At 43.0% G+C, this 14457-nt stretch overlaps 1 protein-coding gene across 2 annotated transcripts in view; it reads right to left on the minus strand.

The window, feature by feature from the left end:
- Positions 1–13168: 13168 nt before the first annotated feature.
- Positions 13169–14457, minus strand: part of LOC106592053 (venom factor) — a 32454-nt gene continuing 31165 nt past the window's right edge. For both annotated transcript variants that reach the window (XM_045708185.1, XM_045708174.1), the window contains exons 43-44: positions 14061–14208; positions 13169–13933 (exon numbers count right to left, since the gene is read on the minus strand). In XM_045708185.1, the coding sequence (XP_045564141.1) occupies positions 13786–13933; positions 14061–14208 (296 nt within the window). In that variant the 3' untranslated portion in view covers positions 13169–13785. The remainder of the gene's footprint in view (positions 13934–14060; positions 14209–14457) is intronic.

A 14457-nucleotide genomic window follows, 5' to 3' on the forward strand; every position in this document is an offset into this window, starting at 1 on the left:
GTCATATGATATAGCTACTGCGCTGCTGGGGGCTGGCGGGGCGCGGTCACGCTGCAACTCCGCTCCGCTCTCCGGGTGTGTGCTCTGTAACTACAGATGGATAGATCGGCCATAAAGAACACCATTGGCTTTTGACTGTCACATCAGTCCATTCAACGCACCGGACTTCTTTCATGCATCATTGGTCAAATTCAGGTGCGTTGCAGATCAATGCAATTATAGTGATGATGATGATGATGATGATGATGATGATGATGATGGTGGTGATAGTGGTGATGATGATGATGTTCTTGATGATGGTACCCCCAAGCCATAAGACTCCTGAACAGCTAATCAAATGGCTACCCAGACTATTTGCATCCCCCCTGTTATTATCTATGCATAGCCACTTTAATAACTCCACCTACATGTACATATTACCTCAATTACCTCGACACCGGTGACCCCGCACATTGGCACATTGACAGGTACCCTCTGTATAGAGCCCCACTATTGTAATTTACTGTTGCTCTTTAATTGTTTGTTATTCTTATCACTTACTTTTTGGGGGGATTTTCTTAAAACTGCATTGTTGGTTAGGGGCTTGTAAGTAAGCATTTCACAGTAAGGTCTACACCTGGTGTATTCGGCGCATGTGACAAACAACATTTGATTTGATTTGATTGATGGTGATAGTGGTGATGATGATAATGATGCTGATGATGACAGTGATGATGAAGGTGATGAGGATGTTGATGTTCTCTATAAACATCATATCCTGTAACTGTCCCTAAATGCCCTGTTTTTTTTACCACACAATGGCAGGTTACTAGTTAACACATTGACATTTGATCCCTTCTAAAGCACTAGTCATTACATTTTAAGGGACTGAGCTAATTTATAACAAAGTACAAACCCATGGTTGAGTAGTTTAGGGTATTTATAACCTATAAAGTCCCTGGAGGCTTTCCACCTCTCTCTCTTCCCTCTCTTACACCCTTCCTTCAATTCCCTCCTTCTCCAGCCCCCTCGCACCTCCACCACCTCCAACCCTCCCTCCTTCCATCTGTTCACACCTCAAGTCCCTCACACCTCTTCCCCCCCCCCCCTCCATTCCTTCCTCCACCCCTCTCCCTCCCTTCCAGGTCAGCCACAGATGGCTGTCCGTTTTTAATTGGTGTTTAATTAACTTCATTAATAAGTGGCCAGACCGTAGACACAACTGACCTCCATGATAAAGGAGTGAGAGAGCGACAGGGATGGCAGGATCAGAGGTAGGGGGGACACGGTGTGCTGGAGCTAAAAACAACACTTCATACAAAACAGACGTGTTCACACGGACCTACACACACATTGACTATGTGCCTTGTGACCAGACACGGTGTCACAGCTGAGATAGTTAGGAACTTTGTGCCCACTGGACCCAGTCTCTCTCTCTCAACACTAGAGCAGCCACCATTCTAGCTACAAATGCAGACATTGACAGCCTATAGTAGTGGTGATGAGGAGGAGGGAGAGGTGAACATTGAGGAAAAGGAGGTGAAGGAGATGGGGAGAGGAGGAAGAAGAATGAAGGGGTAAAGGGGCCAAGGAGGAGGGACAAATTGAGGAGGGAAGGAGGAAGAGAAACAAGGTTTGTTGCCAATTAAGACCTATTTAGCCAGACACAGGCTCAGTGACTCTGTCTCTCCCTCCATCAACCCTGAAGGGCTTTGCTTTGGGCTGCTCTGGTCTGGTGTACTTAACTCCTGCAAGGCGCCAGACACACATGCAAGTGCACATGTGTACACACACACACTGACTTACAGCACAGGGGTCCGAATTAGGGAAACAACTGGGTTAGAACCGAACCGATCCAGAACATTCCACTGTGACATCCTTGGACCCGGAGAGAGTGATGCCAAAAGGCAATAATCTGGACCCTTAACCTCTCTGTATCCCTCTCTCTCTCTCTCTTCTCTCTCACTTCCTCTGTGGGATAGAAGTGGGACATGCCTCCTGCTATGGTAGGGGCAGTAGCATGCATGTTGTCATGCCGACAGAGAGGCTAGAAGTTTCCCAAAAGTTTAGACCCAGACAACAGGATAGACACAGTAAAATAGAGAAACAGAGACAAATTGAGATATGGAGAGACACAGAGAGGGAATGTGCATGAGAGAGAAAAGAGAGGGAGAAATAGGTCTGGATTCAATCCGTATCGCAGAAGTATCGTGGAAAATCTGCGTTATAGCTCCATTTAAATTTACAGGCAATGTTCCAGTGTCCGCGGAGACTGCATTCACGGTAAACACTGCATATATCGGCTCAATTGTAAATTACTTTGAAAAATGTACGCAGATTTACAATGATACTTTCACGATACGGATTGAATCCAGTTGCTAGTTAAATTTTATCTGTGGAGGGATGAGAGTTTTACAAGCAGGGTGTGGATTAAAGTACCTAATACCTAATTCTATTCAAAACCCTATGCATAGTGCATAATGAAATAACCCTCCATATGTGTCAGACCTGGGATTGATTTCTATTTGAAATCTTTTCATATACTTTTAACATTTGCTCTACAGATATAGGATTTTAATTTGAGCCAGTTTGCTAAAATAATACTGCAGCAGCACGAAATGTGGATTATAATTAATGGACAGTTTTTGTAGGGTTTGATACTTTTTTGTTGGGGCAAACCCAAGTCTGACACTAAAGTGGAAATGACAAACTTTAGAAGCATTCTTAAACCTTGAATACACTACAAGTTTGCATTTCCTGCTGTGCAGGAAAATTCTCAGCAACACAAGAGTGATCAAATTAAGATCCTACATCTGTAGTTTGCCTGGAGTGCTGGATGGGCGACGATTGCATTTTTGTGACTATTCTATTAGTTTTGTAGTGACAGTCAAGCTCAATCAATCCCAGATAAAGTATTTTAAATTATTTTAGATAGTATTTTAATCCAGGTCTGATTTTAGTTTCCCCTCTACACATTCACATAACACATACCAAAAAAGTCAGTCAGAATGGATTTCACGATTTCAACCATTAAACCCGGGGTAATCCCATGGTTGGCCACCTCCCAAAAACTATTGTGTGACTGCATGAATGTTTGGGAAGCGGCCAACAGAAGACTTATCCTGGATAACATCTTGAATATGCTAGTGTTTGGTTTACCTGTATGGTTAGTTAATGCAGTGGCCCCATCTGTTTAAGCATAGGCTTGAGAGAGGTTTGGTGGATTCTCTTTGAATTTGGGAAACAGAGTCCCTCTGCTGCTACCAAAAAGTCACACACATGCATGGAAATATGCTCCCGCACCATACGCTTTTACCCACATCTAAAGCAGCATCCTAAGCAATAGGTCGGAACAAGATTATTGTCTTTTTCCTGTGGAGATGAGATTTCATGCATTACCTGTTTGAGTATCACATAAGCATCAAAACAGAAGAATGCACCAAAAGATGGAATGTCATATTCCTTATCAGTCCTGCTAAGACAAAACATTTCACATGTAAGTTAAACAGTAGAGCCACAGCTGTTGCTATATCATCTCATCATCATATCTGAGGAGAGCCTACTTCTCTTGTGTACGTGTTTCCTCTTCTTCTATAATCTGTTCTTTGTTTTCAGATGGTTAAGACAAAGATCCAATGTGCATCCAAAATGGAACCCCATTCCCTACTATAGTGAAATACTTTTGACCAGATCTCTCTGGGGCCTGGTCAAAACTAGTGCACTGTATTGGGAGCAGGGTGCCATTTGGGACATGACTAGAACACTCTACTTTATTTCTCTATGTGTAAACCTCCTCTGGCCACATCTAAGGGTCTATATACCAGCATGTCACTGAACCTGGTCGTGGTTGCTTCTGGATTCACAGATTATTCACAGATCTTTCTCAATCAACTGTTTCTCTCTGCCTTCATTTCACTCGGTCTCTCTTTCCCTGTCTCTATTGCTCTGTCTCTCTCTCTCTGCCTTCGTCTCACTCTCTCTTTCCCTGTCTCTATTGCTCTGTCTCTCTCTCTCTCTGCCTTCGTCTCACTCTCTCTTTCCCTGTCTCTATTGCTCTGTCTCTCTCTCTCTGCCTTCGTCTCACTCTTTCTCTTTCCCTGTCTCTATCGCTCTGTCTCTCTCTCTCGGCCTTCATCTCTCTCTCTCTTTCCCTGTCTCTATTGCTCTGTCTCTGTCTCTCTCTCTCGGCCTTCATCTCTCTCTCTCTTTCCCCTGTCTCTATTGCTCTGTCTCTGTCTCTCTCTCTCGGCCTTCATCTCTCTCTCTCTTTCCCTGTCTCTATCGCTCTGTCTCTGTCTCTCTCTCTCTGCCTTTGTCTTACTCTGTCTCTCTTTCCCTGTCTATCTCTCTGTCTCTGTCTCGCTGTCCTTTTTTCACACCCTCACAATGCCTCTCAAATCAACCAGCTGCAGCACCAAGGCTGACATCCCTCTTTCAGTCCCTCTTCCTCTTCCTGTCCCCCTATTTTGATACTAACTAGTCACTCCCTTTTCCATTACTGACTTGTAGTCAGGTTGACGACTGACATTACTGTACACAGCTGGGGCTGAGGTTGAGTTTATGTAAAACACACACACACACACACACACACACACACACACACACACACACACACACACACACACACACACACACACACACACACACACACACACACACACACACACACACACACACACACACACACGTTGTATGATGCAGTTGCTTACAGCTGGCAGCTGTTTTGGAATATGATTACAAAGTGTGAAAAACGTTGGAACATTTGGATTAAACAGTCATGTCGTCCTTTACATTGTTGGCTTCGATGAGAGTTGCTGTCTCTGTTTTTCCAGAGCCTTTCTTTTAGTCTAACTGAGAGGCTATGAGAGAGATCATTCTGTTTTGAATTGATTAATCGGTGTGTGTAAGTCAACCCCACCAACACACACAAATGCCTGCTTGCACTGATGCACACACACACACATCCACAAATCTATTGTCACCTAATTTGGCGATAATACGATGCTTCCTCCTTCAAGCCTCTGTATCTGGGCAGCAACTAGTGACAATGATGTCACCTCTCTACCAGTGTGTCCGGAACTTGACACAGGCTGCTTGCCAAATTGCACTCTATTCCCTATATAGTACACTACGTTTGATAGGGCCCTGACCAAAAGTACTGCACTATATAGGGAATAGGGTGCTATTTGAAACACAGACACAAAAGACCTTAGTCTGATACGCACGCACAGGCGCACACACTCACACACACAGGGAACAATACCTTCCACTTCCCCCCATTAACCAGACCCCCAAAATAAACTCCCTCTATACACTAGACCATTGTTACTAGGGCCAACATTAGCACATCAGATGAGACACTTAAAGCCTTCACTTCACAACTCAAGACCAGAGGAAATCCCTTCTTTTGGAAGAGGAGAGAGGGAGATTTCTGTCGTTCTTTCCCAGAGTGATACAAGTGGTTGTGAGTGGTTTGCTAATTGTCCTCTCTTAATCTTGTTAATGCAGCAGAAAGAGAGAGCAATAGAGAGAGAGAAAGTGTGTGTGTGTGTGTGTGTGTGTGTGTGTGTGTGTGTGTGTGTGTGTGTGTGTGTGTGTGTGTGTGTGTGTGTGTGTGTGTGTGTGTGTGTGTATATGTGTGTGTGTTCCAGACAACAGGGTTACAAACAGAGGAGCTGGCTTTCACAGATTGTCATGACAATACAATGACCTTTCAACCAACCTTGCCAACGGTTTACCATACTACTCCAACACGCCTGTAGTGGAGTTACACAGCTGGTACTGTCCAATGGAAAGGTGAGGGATACCTATGGAACATGTGATGATTGGTCCATAAAGGAGAGGGGGCTGTCTGTCATAACCACACACACACACACACACACACACACACACACACACACACACACACACACACACACACACACACACACACACACACACACACACACACACACACACACACACACACACACACACACACACACACACACTCTTACACCTTTAATGTAGGATCAAACAAGGCACTCGGGGTAGCAAACTTTGTCATGGCAGGTGTTTAAGGGTGTGCGTGTGTACATGCTTGTGTGTCTGTGTTACTGAAACAGTTATTATTGCTGTACACAGGCCAACTGTCTAGCAGGTGATGGTGGAAAACAGAGAACCAGAAACAGCCATGTGTTGGGACTTGAAACCTGGCAGCATCGTATTTCTCCAATGCCGCATTTATGCATAGTATCTCTTCTGAGAACTCATTCAAAGTTATAAGAGACACACACACACTGAATAACACACACACACACTACTGAGCCTACACAGACTGTACAAGTCTAAGCGAGACAGAAAGTGAACTTGAATGAGAGTGGATGATAATGATGACAGAAGAGAAAAGCACTAGATGCCAACAGAGTTCTCCTTCACTATGATGTTATGTTGAATCTGTTCATCTGCCTGGCACAGCTTGACCATCAAGTGTGTTTGTTTGGCATGATGTTACTTGGCTTTATCAAAGAAAAGGATAAATCAAGTGTGTTTAGAGGAAGTACACACTTAGACGGTGCAGTATGAGTGAAGTCAATTCATTTAAAATAACTTTATTTGTACCTTTAGGGCAATTACAAAATGATGTTGGCATGTGTTTTTCTCTAACTTGGATGCACGGGAGTTAGTTAGTCCTTTATGTGCAATATTAAAACATCTGATGTCGCTAACTAATGATTAAAGGTTTACCTTGAGATGTTGACTATAATTGATGAACTGCAGATAGGTAGTGTGTGTGGAATTAGTCATACAGAGAAGGCTGGTGGGATGAGCTTTAGGAGGACGGCTCATTGTAATGGTTGGAATGAAATTCATGGAACGGAGTCAAACATGTTGTGTTTGATGTGTTTGGTACCTTTCCAATTGATTTTATTCCAGCCACTACAATGAGCCCGTCCTCCTATAGTTCCTCCCACCAGCCTCCTATGAGTCAAAACACTCATACACTAAGATAAAACTCAAGACAAGTGTGTTATGGCCTTGACATTGGCAAAGTCAAGCTTATCTCGAGTCGAACACAAACAGCCACCTACCCAAATTGCACACACTGTATATAGACTTTCTTTTTTTTCTTCTATTGTGTTATTTACTGTACGCTTGTTTATTCCATGTGTAACTCTGTGTTGTTGTTTAAAAATCAGTAATATTTGCGTAATGTCTAAACAGTAGCAAGCTAAAAGGCTGTAGTAGTATAGTCTAAACGGTAGCAGGCTGAAAGTCTGCTGTAGGAGTGTAATATCTAAACAGTAGCAGGATGAAAGGCTGCAGTATTATAGTAATGCCTAAACAGTGCAGGATGAAAGGCTGCAGTATTATAGTAATGCCTAAACAGTGCAGGATGAAAGGCTTTAGTGGTATAGTCTAAATAGTAGCAGGATGAAAGGCTGCAGTAGCATAGTAATATCTAAACAGTAGCAGGATGAAAGGCAGTAATATTTGCGTAATGTCTAAACAGTAGCAGGCAGCAAGGCTGTGGTAGTATAGTCTAAACGGTAGCAGGCTGAAAGTCTGCTGTAGGAGTGTAATATCTAAACAGTAGCAGGATGAAAGGCAGTTTCAGTATACTATAGTCTAAACAGTAGCAGGATGAAAGGCAGTTTTAGTATAGTATAGTCTAAACAGTAGCAGGATGAAAGGCAGTAGTAGTATAGTATAGTCTAAACAGTAGCAGGATGAAAGGCTGTAGTAGTATAGTACTGTCTAAACAGTAGCAGGATGAAAGGCAGTAGTAGTATAGTATAGTCTAAACAGTAGCAGGATGAAAGGCTGTAGTAGTAGCGTAATGTCTAAACAGTAGCAGGATGAAAGGCTGTAGTAGTATAGTATAGTCTAAACAGTAGCAGGATGAAAGGCAGTAGTAGTAGCGTAATGTCTAAACAGTAGCAGGATGAAAGGCAGTAGTAGTAGTATAGTATAGTCTAAACAGTAGCAGGATGAAAGGCAGTTTTAGTATAGTATAGTCTAAACAGTAGCAGGATGAAAGGCAGTAGTAGTATAGTATAGTCTAAACAGTAGCAGGATGAAAGGCTGTAGTAGTAACGTAATGTCTAAACAGTAGCAGGATGAAAGGCAGTAGTAGTATAGTATAGTCTAAACAGTAGCAGGATGAAAGGCAGTAGTAGTATAGTATAGTCTAAACAGTAGCAGGATGAAAGGCAGTAGTAGTATAGTATAGTCTAAACAGTAGCAGGATGAAAGGCTGTAGTAATAGCGTAATGTCTAAACAGTAGCAGGCTTAACACAATAAAACATATACCATTCCAGCTGATATAACACTAATCTTCTTAAAAACTCTGCTCCAGTTCTATGCTTCCCATCTCTCTCTCACACACACATACTGTGGCCTTGGTTCTCCCTGTATGAGCTTGCATTACTGTTTCCTCACTGTGTTATTATGACTGGGGGCGTCACGCTCCCAGGGTTCTTTTCCCACAGTCCCCCTCCCTCAGTGTCAGCCCCAGTCGGTCCCAGACAACCCTCTCTCATACACACACACTGCACCTGCCATGGGCATCAGCGTTCATCTCACATCTTCTCTTTCAACATTAATCAACAGTCAGAAATGAAAACAAGAGGATCAAGTGGACTCTACGGTTGCTCCCCAAATGGCACTCTGTTCCCTATAGTGAACTACTTTTGCCCAGGGTCCACAGGGCTCTGGTCAAAAGTAGTGCACTATTTATGAAATAGGTATGCCATTTAATACGCAGCCTAGCTCTGACTAAGGCTCTTCCCTTGTCTTAATGTACAGTTGAAGTCGGAAGTTTACATACACACATTTTTCAACCACACAAGTAATTTTTCCAACAATTGTTTACAGACAGATTATTTCACATATAATTCACTGTATCACAATTCCAGAGGGTCAGAAGTTAACATACACTAAGTTGACTGTGCCTTTAAACAACTTGGAAAATTCCAGAAAATGATGTCATGGCATTACAAGCTTCTGATAGGCTAATGGACATCATTTGAGTCAATTGGAGGTGTACAATTGGATGCATTTCAAGGCCTACCTTCAAACTCAGTGCCTCTTTGCTTGACATCATGGGAAAATCCTAAGAAATCAGCCATGACCTCAGAAACAAATTGTAGACCTGCACAAGTCTGGTTCATCCTTGGGAGCAATTTCCAAATGCCTGAAGGTACCACGTTCATCTGTACAAACAATAGCACACAAGTATAAACACCATGGGACCACGCAGCGTCATACCTCTCAGGAAGGAGACGCGTTCTGTCTCCTAGAGATTAACGTACTTTGGGGTGAAATATGCAAATCATTCCCAGAACAACAGCAAAGGACCTTGTGAAGATACTGGAGGAAACAGGTACAAAAGTATCTATATTCACAGTAAAACTAGTCCTATATCGACATGACCTGAAAGGCCGCTCAGCAAGGAAGAAGCCACTGATCCAAAACCGCAGTAAAAAAGCCAGACTACGGGAAATGTCCTCTGGTCTGATGAAACAAAAATAGAACTGTTTGGCCATCATGACCATTGTTATGTTTGGAGGAAAAGGGAGAGGCTTGCAAGCCGAAGAACACCATCCCAATCGTGAAGCACGGGGGTGGCAGCATCATGTTGTGGGGGTGCTTTGCTGCAGGAGGGACTGGTGCACTTCACAAAATAGATCGCATCATGAGAAATGAAAATTGTGTATATATTGGAGCAACATCTCAAGACATCAGTCAGGAAGTTAACGCTTGGTCGCAAATGGGTCTTCCAAATGGACATTGACTGCAAGCATACTTCCAAAGTTGTGGCAAAATGGCTTAAGGACAACAAAGTCAAGGTATTGGAGTGGCCATCACAAAGCCCTGACCTCAATCCTATAGAAAATTTGTGGGTAGAACTGAAAAAGCGCGTGCAAGCAAGGAGGCCTACAAACCTGACTCAGTTACACCAGCTCTGTCAGGAGGAATGGGCCATAATTCACCCAACTTATTGTGGGAAGCTTGTGGAAGGCTACCCGAAACGTTTGACCCAAGTTAAATAATTTAAAGGCAATGCTACCAAATACTAATTGAGTGCATGTAAACTTCTGACCCACTGGGAATGTGATGAAAGAAATAAAAGCTGAAATAAATCACTCTCTACTATTATTCTGACATTTCACATTCTTAAAATAAAGTGGTGATCCTAACTGACCTAAGACAGGGAATTTTTATTAGGATTAAATGTCAGGAATTGTGAAAAACTGAGTTTAAATTTATTTGGCTAAGGTGTATGTAAACTTCTGACTTCAGCTGTAGTTTCCCACTGGAGACTGCGGACAGTGCTACCCAGATAACAGATCAAATCCTGTTTCTGGGCTCCATCATGCTTTCAACACACATACTGCGCCCCCTATAAGTGATGATATAGAAGCACGGACAGTATAGAGATTGGAAAAAAGGAGAGACTGTCTCAAGATTGTCATCTTGTGTATTTCATGTCACAACACAGGAAATTAAGTCAGGATGTTGTGTGTGACGTCTTGTGTGTGCGTCTTCAAGATTTACTAGAGAGAGTGAATGTTTGTGTGCGAATACCCATGATGCCGATCCTCTTCATTTCCTGGGCTACATCTGTTCCCCTGGGTGATGTCTCAAGGAGAAAGGAGCGCTGATTGGCTGGCTTATGTTCTAAGGCCTACATGGTCAGAATTCAGGCAGTGTTCCATGCTTTTTACTTTGGGCTTAAACGAGCAGCACACACACACACACACACACACACACACACACACACACACACACACACACACACACACACACACACACACACACACACACACACACACACACACACACACACACACACACACACACACACACACACACACACACACAGAGGCCAAAGCAGAGGTGAACTAGTTTGGCTCCAAAACAACTTGTTCCTTAACAATCCCTATCAGGATTCTGCTTAGTAAGGCTTTTCATTTGGAGGGTTTCGTCCTTCTCCTTTGTCATACACTTGAAGATCTCACTAACAGAATTTTAAATGTTATAAACACTGACATTTCAAACTCTTATCGAACATAAATGTTTCACTCTGAAATCATGTTGATTTACAAATATGTCTGTTTCACCACATGTATAATACTAAGACGAGGGTAATAACTCAAGACAAAGGAGAGAGTGTGACTTCTACCTCTTGTGTGTGAGAGAGATACGAAACAACTGCTGTCAGTAAGTCTCAAATTCCTCATGTTCCACTTTCCTCACATCAGTAGGAAAAATCAAGGATTGGAGAAGAAGGAACCTAGGGTATTGTCCTCCAACACTCTCCACGCTTTCCTGTGCCGTTTTGAGAAGGAGACGAGGAGAGAGGACACGAGGAATCTGCCATTGCACCCAGAAGCTGAGTTCTGATTCTCTACCCTTCACCCAGAGGTGTGCTTTCAATCCCTCCCCCTAATGCATTTAAAAGCATTGGAAAGGTGCAAGCATGACTAGTGTGAGTTTCCTTACACCAGTTAATTCTTTTTAAAATCATTACAGGGAGTATAAGCGCACACACTTCAGGAGAAGGGGCGAGGAAACCACTGTCCCACAGTAACCACTGTCCCACAGTTCCCACAGTAACCACTGTCCCACAGAAACCACTGTCCCACAGTAACCACTGTCCCACAGTAACCACTGTCCCACAGTAGCCACTGTCCCACAGTAACCACTGTCCCACAGTAACCACTGTCCCACAGTAGCCACTGTCCCACAGTAACCACTGTCCCACAGTAACCACTGTCCCACAGTAGCTGCTGTTCTGTGATCTCCAGTATCAGAGCAGATCAGGAAGTTAGCGTGCTAATGTAGCCTACAGTAACTAAGCAGTAACTAAACTCTGTTTGGCCCGAGGATTGAGACATATTTGCTTATCTTTATCTCATTGTATTTATCTCTCTCCATCTCTCTCTCCCTCATTAGTTTTCTCTCTCTCATTATCTATCTCATTGTATTTATCTCTCTCCATCTCTCTCTCATTGTATTTCTCTCTCCATCTCTCTCATTGTATTTATCTCTCATTATATTTATCTCTCTCATTGTATTTCTCTCCCATTATATTTCTCTCTCTCATTGTATTTATCTCTCACTGTATTTGTCTCATTATATTTATCTCTCTCATTGTATTTCTCTCTCTCTCATTGTATTTCTCTCTCCATCTCTCTCATTGTATTTCTCTCTCATTATATTTCTCTCTCTCATTGTGTTTATCTCTCACTGTATTTCTCTCATTATATTTATCTCTCTCATTGTATTTATCTCTCTCTCATTGTATTTCTCTCTCCATCTCTCTCATTGTATTTATCTCTCATTATATTTATCTCTCTCATTGTATTTCTCTCATTATATTTATCTCTCATTGTATTTCTCTCTCCATCTCTCTCATTGTATTTCTCTCATTATATTTATCTCTCATTGTATTTATCTCTCCATCTCTCTCATTGTATTTCTCTCATTATATTTATCTCTCCCATTGTATTTCTCTCTCTCTTTGTATTTCTCTCTCTCTTTGTATTTCTCTCTCTCTTTGTATTTCTCTCCATCTCTCTCTCATTGTATGTATCTCTCTCTCATTGTATGTATCTCTCTCTCATTGTATGTATCTCTCTCTCATTGTATGTATCTCTCTCTCATTGTATGTATCTCTCTCTCATTGTATGTATCTCTCTCTCATTGTATGTATCTCTCTCTCTTCAATTGTAGGCCTTTTTCTGTCCCTTTCTCAATGCAGGGCTACATCCCATTATCTGATACAGAAGCAGTGAAATATCCCCCTGAGCAAATGCTACTGTGTGTAAGTCACTCTGTGTGTACCCACTACGCACGCAAAGCCAGTGTGTGTGCGTATGTGTACACTACCCACACTATACCAACATTTGTGACCAGCTGTGTGACCAGCTGCCCATTACCAGGCCTTCCTATTTAGATTATGGAGGGCACACACACGTTAGGGGCAGCAGAAAATCCCATGGAAATCATGAGTCATTGCTATGGCGATAGCATTTCAAAAGTAGACTGATATTCTGTTAATTGAAGTTAGTTTACATACTGTTGGCCTACCTATGTGTGATTGATATCAGTACCTGACCTGTGTGTGGGTGAGAGTGCAAGAACTATAGCAGCATGATTTACAACATAATACCTCAAGAATACTTCAATCAACCCAACCACAACCATAAATCCATTTATTTTCTTAGAGCAGAATATGGGTTGATCATTATGTATGCAAATCTGTGTCAACGAGAGGAATAAAGTACTGCAATCTACAACATGGATAAGTAATCAAACTGCATGAGAAAGAGAAGGCTGTGAATAATTCAAAACTCAATACAGGGTTTGTACTGAGAATCTCCCTGGTGTTCTTTATTCTGTTATTCCCTCTATGTGGAACATTCAGGAACACTAATGCATTCTACACAGTAGTGAGACAATATTCCACTGCACTGAGTGCCACCGGAGGGATTTCCCATCGTGTGAGTGTGTGTGTTGTGATTGTATGCCATCTCAAGTAGACCTGGCTGTGACGAATCGCTGAGCTCCCAGTAACACATTCCTAGACCCACCCAGGCTTAACACCAGTCTGTCATGTTTTTACGCTTTTTAGTTCTAATGTCTGTTTTCATCTAATGGTTACCATGGGGATTATACAACAGAGCAGGATATGTCAACTGCATGGCTCAAATGGTGACAGTTTCTGCTGAACCAGTGCATCCAGAGGTGTAAAGCTACATGGCAGCTGATAGACAAAGTGTGAGTGAGTGAGTGAGTGAGTGAGTGAGTGAGTGAGTCTATTTAAACCGACATCCCTTCTCTGAGAGGTCCTTGCTGAAGTTGTCCAGCTCTGTGCACCTGGCCTTGAGTTTGGCATCACTAGCACACTCTGTGGAGGTGGGCCAACGCTCTACCCAGGTATCCTTGCCCAGCATGTATGTGGCACTGAGAGAGAGAGAGAGGAGAGAAAATAACCCCTTTAGGCAGGTATTAACATGAACTTCATTGCTCTGACTTGCTTTGTCTTGCCAGTACTATAAGCCCATTATAACATGTCGCTGCCTCTCCTCACCTGTTGGTGGAGCTGTCCTTGTACCAGAGGTCAGTTTTTGGCCCCATGATGAGGTAGTCTGTACCCTCCTTCAGGTCCAGACCTCCTCTACAACCAGCATGGGACAGGAAGACCCTAGTATCACCCACACTGACCCCCTCCTCCACTCCTAGAGAGAGAGGGGAGGGAGGGAGGGAGGGAGGGAGGAGGGAGGGAGGGAGGGAGGGAGGGAGGGAGGGAGGGAGGGAGGGAGGGAGGGAGGGAGGGAGGAGGGGGAGAGAGGGAGAGAGAGAGAAACAGAGTTAACCATGTTTGAACTAACTCAGCATCACATTCTGAAACAACGAGGGTAAGGAGAGATGGGTAGAGGACAGAGAAGGACTAGATGACATAAGATAACATGACATGGGAGGCTTAC

This window comes from Salmo salar, chromosome ssa02 (genome assembly GCF_905237065.1).
Source record: "Salmo salar chromosome ssa02, Ssal_v3.1, whole genome shotgun sequence".
In the NCBI taxonomy this organism is placed as follows: domain Eukaryota; kingdom Metazoa; phylum Chordata; class Actinopteri; order Salmoniformes; family Salmonidae; genus Salmo; species Salmo salar.